This window comes from Macrosteles quadrilineatus, unplaced genomic scaffold (genome assembly GCF_028750875.1).
Source record: "Macrosteles quadrilineatus isolate MER2022 unplaced genomic scaffold, UCM_ALF_1.0 Scaffold_2__2_contigs__length_208266976, whole genome shotgun sequence".
NCBI classification, from domain to species: domain Eukaryota; kingdom Metazoa; phylum Arthropoda; class Insecta; order Hemiptera; family Cicadellidae; genus Macrosteles; species Macrosteles quadrilineatus.
In genome coordinates this window covers 95248952-95261910 of record NW_026542595.1, presented here as the reverse complement: position 1 = coordinate 95261910, position 12959 = coordinate 95248952, and the positions used below count along the sequence as shown (strand labels likewise).

General features: G+C 46.1%; 1 protein-coding gene across 1 annotated transcript; it reads right to left on the bottom strand.

Moving 5' to 3' along the window:
* Positions 1 to 5185: 5185 nt before the first annotated feature.
* LOC128984619 (uncharacterized) lies at positions 5186 to 6610 on the bottom strand. Its single transcript, XM_054403954.1, has one exon. The coding sequence runs from the start codon at positions 6608 to 6610 to the stop codon at positions 5186 to 5188; it is 1425 nt and encodes a 474-aa protein (XP_054259929.1).
* Between the last annotated feature and the right edge of the window lie 6349 nt (positions 6611 to 12959).

The window sequence follows — 12959 nt, the reverse complement described above, 5'->3', positions numbered from 1 at the left end:
ATTCCATTTGTCTGAGAGCTTGTACGTCTTGATCGGATTGGAAATGGACTCTTCCTTTTCACCGTCAATGTACATTGTTGATAAAAAGTGGTGGATGCAAATTGAAATTTCCATCGATTGTCCAAGCACTATTACGTTCTTTTGCAAACGAATTGACGATTTTTTTGCAACACCACGGCTGACTAATGATTTACAACCACTCATCACTCAGAACATGGAAATTCCTCCCATCAAAAACCTCTGAGCCACAAATTCGTCTACAGCATCATAGAAACAACCTCGCTCAAAGATTGGGAAGATCCTGAAATAAATGTTTTTTTTTTAATTTTATCGAAGACCGTCCAAAGCCTGAAATTACAGTGTCCAAGGACAAATGGAACGAATTAATGCTTTATTCTGAAAGTCTGATTGAATATTATCAGTTATGTTCTGCCTGTTCACCAGTTGCAAATCGTATATTTTTACAATATGTGAAAGACTTTACAAGTTTATTTCGTCAAATGGCAATTGCAGTTAGTTCACTAAAGCTAGAAAATGGACTGCCACAAGTAAAACATGACATGAAAAACCAACTACAACGCCAAATTCGTGACCATCACTACTCAAGATTACTAGTTGAAGGCAGCAAGCAAGAGATCGTCTCTCCGTTTGGCGGTTGGCTGGATGCAGAGCTACGTTCATTATGCGTGCAAATAATCATCAATTTACAACAAAGAAGTTAAAAACTCTAGATTTACTCAGATTTCTGAACCCACTGCTAGCATAAAACACATACAGTAAGAATTATTTACAAAAATGTACATTTACTCAATGCTCTTCAATGAATAGTGACCATGTGCCAAGGTTTTAATTTCATCTCCCAAAATATGACGTTTATCATCATGAGATGTTAACGCTAATTTGCTCATTTTTTCCGTAAATACCACATGGTTTCTTGATCTTATTATGCTAAACTTAGCGTAAAACCTTTCATTTTTCAACAAAGCACTTTTGTAACTATCAAACATAAACTGTTTCTTTAATGCTGAACTTTTTATACCCTTAGCTTTCATTACTACATCTTTTCCAACTCGGTTTGCCTTACTGCTAAATCTAAAAGAATACATTTTGGCTTTCAAACTAATTTGTTCTTCAATTTCCCTACCACTTGTCTCGTTTTTAAGCGTTCCTATGCGTTTAGTGTTCTCAGGCAAGTGTGCTTGTTGCAATGGGTGATTCTTTGGATATGAAGAAAAATCAAAATACTTAGCGAGCTTAGCTAATGAATTATCAAGTGAAGAACATTTAATAAAATAACTATAACTGTCAGTATCACTGTTTATAAGTATGATATTGTCAAAATGTTTTAACATAACGTTGTAGTGAAAATTATACATAAAATGTTTACCAAGATCAAGGATGCTTTGCCCTACGTACAGTGGACGATTTAATTGAATGCGTGTTTTACCAAGATGTACGGCAATCAAGTTCTCATTGATTATTGTTCTGTCCAAAAAGTTAACTTTACAAGTCTCTTTAAGAAATTCTTTTTCAGTTGTTAGGAGCTTTATATTTACGCGTTTCTTTTGGTTTTCACAGGATTTTCCATAAATACTGTTTGTCATTAATTTAAAAGTTTTTTTTTCGAAATCATTCTTCGCTTCTTGTCGTAGAGACGTGTTTAGTTCTACATAAGGTTTCAGCCAGGCAGTATGGTTAAACTGAAGTACACGATGAACTTTTGTAATCTTCAAACCAATCTGCTGTGCTTGGGCAAAGATTTTGTGATGAGTGATGTATCTTTTTTATCCTCTAATGTAGCCAATAACTTCTTAGTTGTTCCATTTGGTGGGACTTCATTGATTGGTAGTAAAGGTAAGTCATTATGAAGATCATGCAGGTCTTCCCCATATTCAACATCAGCTTCTATGAGATATCCAACTTTCGAATCATCCGGCACACTAAGGTATGTATCAATGTGCTTTATATCCTCTACCCACTTGTGCCCGCCACTTGGTAGCTGACCCAGCATTATTTTTCCATACAGATTTGTAGCGTCCAGAAAAAGGATGTGCGATGTAGGCATATCAGGATTGAAATCGTCTTTGTTTTCTAAAGGATTATTCGCAGTCGCAGATCGCAAGTTTGCAACGCAAAAGCCACCTCTTACAGCGCTCTCTACGAAAAGATAAATATTGTAATCCTGGATGAGTTCCAGTGTTACATTTGTTTTCTTAAGCATTGCATTCCAAGATAGTCCAGGAGTAGTGTATGAATGAAATGCGTCCAGGCTGTCTCCAATATTTGTCATTTTAAATTCCTCCCACACTTTGTGTGCATGTATGTAATCCTCTTGACTGATATGTGTATCAGTTAGTTTGTTATAAAAGTCTTCTCTTGACGGTAAACTTGTTTCCTTAAATCGATCTATGCTATCGATATATTCATTGGGATATACTCCCTTTCTTAAACATAGGTTTATTTTATCATCTTCACCAATCATCGTGTTTCTTTTAGTAGCTCCTTCGGTAGTGTGTTGATAAGTATATCCAATGAGCAGTTAGTAAACTTGAGACAATCAATAAACTGCAACTCTATGTTGTCAAGAAATACAGAGAATGATATAAACTTCTCACTGCTACTAGGTATGACCGATATTCTACTCTTGAACAGTCCTAGGACTTGTATTAAAAATTGGCTATCATATCCAGCCAAATTGTGAAATACGATGGGGACGAATGTTGGAAGCTGTAGATTGAGGTTACATGCTTGACAATATGCACCATTGTACTTGCCAGAGAGATGATTATGATCATGCACCTTAATTACTTGGTCTGAAAAAGTTGATTCACAGAACGCACATTTTTCTGATCGTTCATATTCCGCTTGCTTTTCCTGGCTTAACTCTTTCATAGGGATTTTTATTTTGTACAAATTCCCAATGTTTTGCCCAATTTGTTTCAATCTAGCCATTAACTTGCAGGCTGCATTATCCTCGCGACATAGTTGAATACATGTTGGGATATCCCACTGTGCGAGGAGTGTTTCTGGTAGGTCAGATTTCACTAAAAATGCAAAACTGTTCATTTCATGAAGATTCACTTTTTCCGTTTTAGACTAAAATAAACGGATTATTTTCACGCTGGCTTATTGATAAAAGAGTAGACTTTATGTCGGCATAAATAGTAATTGGAACCCTTTAGTGATGGTTAATGTTTTTAAAAGACATGGATGAGTTCTCAACAGTTGGGAGAACTATTTTAGCTAGTTTTGACGAATTACAGAAGGATTTATGGGTTTTTAACCACTTTGCAGGAGTTTCATTTTTACATCGAATGTTTCTGACGAAACTGAAACACCTCTTGCAAATAGTAATTGCATATCTGTCTTTTGTTAGTTGTTTCCTTATACATTTTTCAAAATTCTTTATATATACATAGTGTTTGTTTTCTTTGTACTTACTATCCGAAATTATCAATAGATCAAAATGATCTTCTAATTCTTTTTTGACGATTTTCAATGGCGATATTTTCTGCCGATCATCCAATGCAAAAACATTCACACTAGTATTATTATTTTGCCGTTTAAATTTTTCAATTTCATTAAGTGGCATTGGAAAAAATAAGTTGTTAAAGTTATAGGTATGAACAACATCGCTCAAATCTTCTGACATTATTTCCCTTTTGTTTCCTGTGTAAAACTTTGATAGAATCGCATGCTTAAAGCAATACGAGTCATTGTTTTTTACATTGATACAGGAATTAGTTTGTGCTATTTGCTTTGACAATTTCACATACCTTTGAGCTGCAGTCCTGTAGAAATTACATTTACTCAATCGCAACTGAAGACCACGAATCGAGTGAAATATCCATCCACTGCCACAACCTTCGTGTTCTTGAAGCTCAGTCTGAAGTGTGGCAATGTCTTTGAAGAGATAGTCCCTGACATCCTCTGGAGATGTTGTGCTGAAGATGGTAACGGATTCAGTTTTGAAGTTCCTCGGCACCTCCGTTGTTTCTCCAGTGGGACTGAATCAGCTTCAAGCCACAAGGTGTACTTGATACCTTGAACCTTTAAGGGCGGATTCGAAAAGCTGCATGTTTTCTCTTCTTTCTGCTGCTGTTGTGTAGATTCCTAGGGTTGTGTAGACGTTGATGAGTCACTTGGATCATCTTCGATGATGGCGTTGTCTGACTCAGCCGGAGGTGTCATGAGGCGTTGAAGTTTTTCTTCAAAGGGGGAACCACTTCTTCTTCTTTTTAATAAAGTAGGATGACGAGAAGAACGAATGCAGGAGTTTTGAAAATGTTCTTTCAATTGCATTCGTGTTCTAAAGTATGCGGCATTACACAGAAAACAAGGCAGCCATGGTTCTGCGCTGCATCGATGATTGTCCATTATAGGTAGCGATGGGAACTGTAACTGTGGGTAGCAGCTGAACAGTTGTAGCATTGCGCCGCGGTGACACATAGTCGTTGTGTTGGTGGCGAGAGGTCTTCTTCCATGGTTCCCAGAGATGGTAGTGGCGGCGTCGATACGTCATCCGCAATTGCATGATGTATCACCATTTTGACTGTAAAAAGAAGAACACATTGTAAGGGTTTTATTTTTAGAAGGATATTATTTTAATTCGAAAGACGATTGTACAGTATTTTAGTTAGAAGACGATTTGATTTCATTTAGTAGGAAATATTGTTTTACATAAGAAGATAGTTTTATTTTTGTAAATATAAATATAATTTGAACCCGAAGGTTTATGTATTATTTCGTCAAGTATAAACACTTAGTTTATAACAGAAGAGTATTTTGTTTTAAAGCCAAGGTGTGTTTTGTTGTCATCAGTTGTTAGGAGCGATAAGGCGCGGACGAGCACGCACCGTCGAGTTACCCGTCCAAGCGCGTTGCAACCTGCACTCCCGACCTTTGTACTGAGGTATGGAAAATTCCTTCCGTCACATGAGCGTATATAAAGGGCTCTGGGTACGGTGGTAAGACAGTCAAGATCCAGCACTCTTACGGTGCGGGTTAGGCAAGTGCAGCAGTACATGCTGCACCGCTAACACGAAGTAAGGAATCGGCAAGCCGTCGGTAGACTTACAACAACCCCCCCCCCCTCGATTGATTGATTGATTGATTCTGTAGGGGCGGACCTTGTCCTGTTGCACGTCAGCCACTGATGGGCTTTTTGCGCTCCCCACATGGTACTTCAGAGTCCGTCAAACCTGAGTTGCTTAATGAACTCAAGCATCCTGTCAATGAGCTCCTCCTGAGGAAGGTGTCTGCCCCTTGTCATTACACCAAGAGTACTGTCCCTTACCTCATTCAGAGCTGTGCAGTCGTAGAGTAGGTGATCAGCAGTCTCCTCTGATTGCCCACATTTCCTACACGCAGTGTCACCATTGTGGATCCTCAAGCGATGCAGGTGTAATTTCAGAAAGCCATGTCCAGTGACCATTCCTGTGATCTGTCTGAGTCGCCTCCTGTCCAAGCGTAGGGCATTGGAGGCGACCGTCTGGGAAGGAGAGAAGAGGGTGAGCTTACTTACCCTATGGTGCTGAAGCCTAACCCATCTTTTCCTGTGTTCCTCCTGAGCCCATGCCATGACTGAGTGACATGCATGCCCACGAGAGATTCCACAGAAAGGCTGTGGTCCCACGAAGTCTGAGGCTGACGCGACATTTGCTAGCCTGTCAGCCACCTCATTCCCTTCTATCCCTGAGTGCCCAGGAACCCAACAGAGCGTTACCTTGTTGCGCCTGCCCAGGTCACATACCGCAGAAAGGCAGTCCCAGACCACCTTAGAATTAAATTCATAGGAATCAAGCGCTTTGAGCGCAGCCTGGCTGTCTGTGAAAATGGAAATGTTGATGTCCCTGAAGCCTAGCCTCAGGTTTTCCCTAGCACATACCATAATCGCAGTCATTTCGGCCTGGAACACAGTTGGGTGAGTGCCCATAGGAAGACAAATGTCCACCCCGTTCTGCACTCCATGAATTCCAGCCCCAGTCCCACTTCTTACCTTAGAACCATCAGTATACCATTCAAGGTCGCCTTGTGGAAGAGGATTCCCACCGGACATCCACTCATCCCTGGACGGAAGGAGGACAGTGAATGGTCTGGCGAAGAAGAATCGAGTCGGCATGTGATCCGAGGGCATGTCCATTACCTCCCCTCTTACCTGCTGAGTGATCCGAGAGTGACCTCGGGATCCTCCAACATCCAACCAAAGGTTTTCACACTGGAGTCTGTAGGCAGTCCTCCTCGCAGTGACCTTGACATGCAGGTCAATCGGAGTGAGGTTGAGAAGGCAGTCCAGTGAGGCTCCCGGACAGCTGCTCATTGCGCCCGTGATGATGAGACAGGCGAGTCTTTGGACGGCAGCCAGATCTCTCACCGCCGACACTGAGTCCATTTTGGGCCACCACACGAGTGAGCCGTATGTCATGGCGGGCCTTACCACGGAGACAAATAGCCAGTGCATGAGCGCCGGCTTGAGCCCCCAGGTTCCTCCCACCATACGTCTGCAGGCCATGAGTGACCACTTACCTCGATCAATGACCTTTTGGAGTTGTGGCCCCCATTGCAGCTTTCGGTCCAATACCACCCCCAGGTACTTTACCTGATTCTGCATTTCAAGCACTGTGTCTTGTAGTCTCAGAGGTCCAATGCCATTTAGATCGCGCCTCCTCGTGAAGGGGATAACCGCCACTTTGGAGGGGTTGATAGAAAGGCCTACCTCAGTGCACCATTGTCCAACTGACCTCAAGGCTGTTCATGAGGTCGGAGACCGTGTTGTTGAATTTACCCATAACTAGTATCACAATGTCGTCCGCGTATCCTTGAATGAATACACCACTATCACTGAGAGATCTAATTAAGTCGTCCACAACAAGGTTCCAGAGAAGAGGAGAGAGTACACCCCCCTGTGGACACCCTCGTGTGGTCCTGGCCTCCAGAACCTCATTGTGAAGAGAGAGTCTTACCTTCCTCCTCTTAAGTAGAGACTCTACCCACCTGCACACCACCTCATGGAATCCACGAGCTCTGGCAGCATTGATTACAGCCTGGGTTTCAGTGTTGTCAAAGGCGCCCTGGATGTCAAGGAACGCCCCAAGGGCAATCTCCTTGAACTCAAACGCCTTGTCGATTCTGCTTACCAGGTGATGTAGGGCAGAGTCACAGGATCTTCCTGGGGTATAGGCGTGCTGGTTTCTATGTAGGGGATTGACTCTGAGGACTGTGTCCCCCACATACCTCAGCACCAGTTTCTCTAAGGTCTTCAACAGGAATGAGGACAGAGAGATGGGACGGAAGGACTTGGGATCCGTGTAACTTGCCTTACCAGGTTTTGGGATGAAAACCACCCTTGAGATGCTCCAGGCCGGGGGAATGTGTCCCAGGGCCAAGCTGGCCCTGAACAACTTACTCATTGCCGGAAGTAATATATCGATACCTTGCTGGAGACAGACAGGTCTTACCTCGTCAGGTCCAGGTGATTTGTATGGGATGAGTGACCCTATGGCCCATCTCACACGACTGTGTGTCACAATGTGGCACGCAACCCTCCACCGAGTGTTGTTTGCCCTTGCGACAGCTTGTTCCTCATCCTCCGGCACCAATGGCTCGCTTGGGATGATGCATCCAGGGAAGTGGGTGGCCGCCATGAGCTTTAGCACTTCCTTAGGTTCATACAGCATATCTCCCCCAGGCTCCTTGAGGGGGCCTAGCTTGGAGGAGTTGTCCTTTGTTAGGACAGTGTATATCCTAGATGTATCTCTAACACTTTCTAGCTTGCTACAGAAATGTTTCCAGGAGAGCCTTTTGGCCCTCCTTACAGCCATGTTATATTGGGTTAGCAATCTATGATAGCCATCCCAATTATTTGTCCTCTTCGCCCACCTGAACTGAGACCTGACTCTCTTTTTCAGGCTGGTAAGCTCTGTGGTCCACCAACTCACTTTACCCTGCTTCCTCACCGTTAGCGGGCAGCTCTCGTCAAAGGACGTGACAATGGCCTTGACTAAGCTCCCAGAGGCAAGGTCTAGCGTGTTGGTGTCTCTGACCCAAGGGAACTGTGTGTCAAAGCATTCAATGCGCTCTTTAAGAGTTGATCTGTACATATCCCAATCTGCCTTTCTGGGATTCCTGAACTCAATCTTTTCCAAGGAAAAGTTACCAATGTTGAACATGATATGTCTGTGGTCAGAGAGGGAAGGTTCCTGGGATACCCTCCAATCCAGAATTCTGTTACTGATCCCCACGTTGGTTATAGTAAGATCTATTACAGATTCCCCAACCCTGCTATGAAAAGTTGGTTCTGAACCGACATTAGCAATCATTAGACCATTAGAGGCTAAGTATTCAAGAAGTGCCTTACCTCTTGCGTTATTATCCCTACATCCCCAAGCAGTGTTGTGGGAGTTGGAGTCACAGCCCAGCACGAGGTCGTCGCCGGTCCTGGCCGAGTGCTCGACCAGCTTCCTAACTTCCTCTTGCGGAGGCTGCGTGGGCTCATCTTGCGGCATGTATACTGAAGCAAGTAGTAGACGCCGTCCGGACTCCCTGCATTTGGTCTCTACCGTCGTGATGTCTCTGGAACAAAATTCCAGAACCGGCACACAAATGGTGTCATTGCTAGTCCAAATGCAGGTTCTAGGATTCCGGACCTGAGCCGAGAATACCTGGCCCCTAGAGACCCCCATTCCCGTTATATTGCCGTCTCTAACCCAGGGTTCCTGGATAAGGGCAAAGTCAAAAGCCCCACCCGCAGTACTCGCACAGAGTACCGCAGTGGCAGCTTTACTGTGCTGTAGGTTCGCCTGCAGTATTCGGATCGTCATCAGGAGCACCTGAAAGAACCTTGAGTTGAACCCTTGTTATACCCAAGAAAATCCTCCAGCCCCTGTCCCTCAGGAACTTGGCACTCCCGCAGTCAATTGCCAGAACCAGAGTTTGGTGTTCCGCCTCTCGCTTGCAACTGACCACTCTCCAGTCTCTGGTTGACAGTCCAGGATTCAGCTTCTGGACAAACTCAAAGATTTCTTTAGGATCTTTCCTGGCCAGGATCCAGTCGGTATGGAGAAGGACCTTGGTTGTACGCAGGAGATCTTTATGATCCCCCACAATCACACTCGGCCCCCCCACGCCCACCGGACCCAGACCAACAGCCACCTCCTTGAGCCAATCTCTGGTCTCCTCGTTTCCGCACAAGACTGCGAGGGCACCTTTGTCCTTGTAGGTTTTCAGGATCTGCTGAGGAGTGGCGGCCATAATAACCATCTCAAACAGTTTCTCCTGTAACAGGCAAAATTGTTCATCAGTGAACCTATCGTCAGGATAATTCTCCGGAACAATCGCCATCTTCCAGCCCGAGAGTTGGTCCTTGAAGGTCAAGTCCTTGCTGGCATCGCCCTCTGCAGCGCTCCTTGGCGGCGGGGGTGGGACATCCCACCTTCTCGGCCGCTTTGGAGTCTGCTGAGTCTGATGCTGCTGCGGTGGACCTGAAACTCTGCGCATAGGAGAAATACCAGAGCCCTCTCCTCCAGCAGGACTGGGAGTTTCAGCCTGCCTTTTCCTCTTGGGCTTGTTGACAAACCCTTTGGATTTTTTGTACTCAGCTTTTGAAAGCCAAGTACCCTCAGCCTCCTTCCTTGCCCTGACCTGTGTCCTCCACACACTAGGGGGTAAAGATGGCCGTTGTCTTCTCTCCTGTTCTGGAACAGTTGCACATGCCTGGGTCTCTACGCACAGATCCGGTGTTGCCACCTCAGAGGTAGAGCCCAGGGTTAGATTTGAATGGGCGCTTGAGTCAGCCACACTACCCGCCAAAGCCCTGTGTGCTACCTCAAGCATTTGAACGTCGTCGATACCAAGATTTTGTGGAGATCTAGCAGTGAGGGAGCTCCTGGCAAAAGCCTCTTTGCCCCCCTCCACCTTCGTCTCTGAAACAGTGCCTGATAATTTGCCCTCCCCAGAATCCATGGGCAAGCCCTCCAAGATGGAGGGGTGGGATTCACGCCTAGGCGCTGACCCACCTGGGGTATTTTCCGTAGTTTGATTAGCAGACATCATAGCTTCTGAAACAATACCAGGTTAGCAGTTTGAAAACCGTACCCCCCCCTTTCCAACCACGAAATTCCGTTTTGTTACAAAACAACAAAGTAATGGCTGGGAAACCGACTCAACAGCAGTTCGACGAGCCATCCGCTGCAAAGGAGGAAGACTCGACGAAGGGCAAACCAAAGAGTAAGAAGTCGTCTCAGAAACGTGACGCTCCAACTCAGGTTATGAGTGGCATCAAACCCCGTGTACCACAGGGTGATAACCTCGCGCCTCCTTCTCTCAAGAAGGCAAATGCAGAGTCAACAAACAAGGTAGTGACCAACGAGTCTTTAGCTTCTGAAAGCTTCTTTGCGCCAAGCACTGGTTTTAAGCCACGTGTGCGTGAAACAACTTTCGAAGCGTCAGCCACAGGCTGGACAGACGTGGTGGACCTCACGTACAATAAACTGTCTAAAGACACAGTTGTACCAGTAAAACAGGAGATGCCGATCGAAGCCCTCCGCTATTATGCGGCTGGTTGCTATTGGTTGAGAACGATTGCCTTAAAACTGCATCAAGGACACCAGATCACACCGACAGAAGACGAGCTGAAAACAGCTTTCTCTGGGAAAACGCTAGTTCTTCCTGACCCTATACACATGGGTCTGAAGGCCATTGGCAGAGTAACAACTAAGAATGGCGAAGTACTTGCACCGCTGCAACCCTCAGTACCTACCATGGTAAGAGATCAAATAACTGGTTTACTAGGTGTAGTCAGCACAGAGAACGTCAGCACTTACACAGACCATCCCGTAATGGGCATAGTCCATCAAGGCGCCTACGAACGTGCGCAAAGTGTTGAAAATCGCGTCTACGAATCCATCGTTGCTCCAGCAAACACGACAGCGAATAGGAACTTACAGGGTTTTGCTCCTAGTTCACTAGTGAGAGAAGACTCCTTGGACCTACTCAAGTCGATGGGCTTCGATGTCGATCAACGACCAACATCAATAGGGAATACTGGCATAAACTACAACGCTATGCTTACAGTATCGAACTATCTAGCAAAGACAACAGTCTTTCGCCTTGTCGAGTCCGACATATTCGAGATTCCAAGCGTCGGATCATTGTCGCAGATAGTAGCGACTATCCCGACTGATGTGAGTGTCGAAACTATGACGAGAGCGAGCGCACTCGACGTTACGTCGCAATGCTACGCTCAATCAACCTTGACACAGATAGGTATCAGCGAAGTCTTCGGACTCTGTACCTACAAAGGATCGTCAACTCAGCACCCGTGGCAGTCGTGGAGCCCAATCACTTGGACCCAGGCTACACCACCTCCGCAAGGTTTTGTGGCAAATCGAAACAACAGAAGGAATTTGCCAGAATGGTTCGCAGATAGAGTATTCTACTCGGCCACTCACAAACTTCCAGCACAGAGGAAAACAGTGCTCGCTCGCATGGCAAAACACAAAGTGTAAGTCATCGCCAGCACAACATGAGATACAGTAATCCCCAGCCCGGTACAGGAGCACCTGGACGAGAGTCTGCTAGAGGCGACCCTGGATGAGATGGAAAAGGAAGAGAAGAACAAAGGAAGAGCCAGATGTTGTGCCCACTCAGCCACCCCCACCCCAGACCGAAACGCCCAGCCTAAAAGTAAGGATCCCACTAACCGAGTCAATAGTTACCATTATCAATCGGTTCGGAGTCCACCATATCACGGACGCTCCAACGCAACCAATGGAGGACACGGAAGCTCCCCTTTCTCCGGCAATATCGTTGCATCCTGAGGAAGATCTAGATATCTAGATATCTAGAAGATCTAGATATAGAACCCTTGCCCTCACACTGCGGAAAGTTACGTTTCCCTTGAGTGTCCCCATGAGCTGCGGGTACTTGCCCGTTTTCACCTCCAGGAAAGGCTACTTCCAGAGTCGAGGATATGCCACACTGAATGCTGGTCGCACACAACAAGCAGGCCGAAGCCCAAAGAACCACAGACACAGGTAGGTTAGAGATTATGATGCACTTCCATCTCTCCTAGAGCTAAACACCCCTTTCATCCTGGATAAAGGAATGTCACTGGGACCCAATGCCCAGTCGTCCATGCCTGTGGCCTACTTGAAATGCCGATTCCAACACCGGACAGTTGCCTCCTCTCTGGGGGCTATGCATTCACACTGCCATCGCGGTCGGACGACGCGGTGTCCTCCGTGTTCACGACCCGAACCGAAGCTGCCGGTGCGCATTCCTTCGTATGTCCGAGGCCAACACCGACACGGCGATCAAGCGGAAAGTGCGCAGAATCCGTGATTTCGGCACTCACCGAGCACGCCACCAACGACACAAACCACTCCTTCGTGTGTCCCGGACCACCCGTCCCGTCAACCATACCACACTCGATCGTGGACCGCGAGAGAAGGTGGGAAAGGAGGTCCGACGGTCCGTCGGCCGCCTTCACGGAATCTCTCGGCAGTATGCCGTACGATTGTGAGGGTGACAAGAACAGTCCGTTCGCTGACAAACAGTATAAAGCGGCGCTGTTGTGTGCCGAAGAGACCGAAGCCACCGTCTCGAAGAACCGCCTCGCCTTGGAGAACCCGGAGGAGCCACACAGGCGCGTATACATCGTACCCGGGTCCAGTTCCAAAGTGCTTCGCGAGTACAAGTTGTTGGTGCAGCTGGTGAACGTGAACAGATCCGTGAGTGGAGGCGATGTGGCAACAAGGCGACACTGGACGGACCTACTGGTGTCGTATTTCGACCAACACCTGAGCAACCCCATTATTTTGGAAATACTGCGGTTCGTCCTCAGCGTTGCGGAAGTGGAGGCCGCGTTCCAACGACGCAAGTTGGAAGATTGCAAACGCTCGCTTGAACGACTAATGGAACCGTACAAGAAGCGTCCCATGCATGGTGATTGTATATAATAG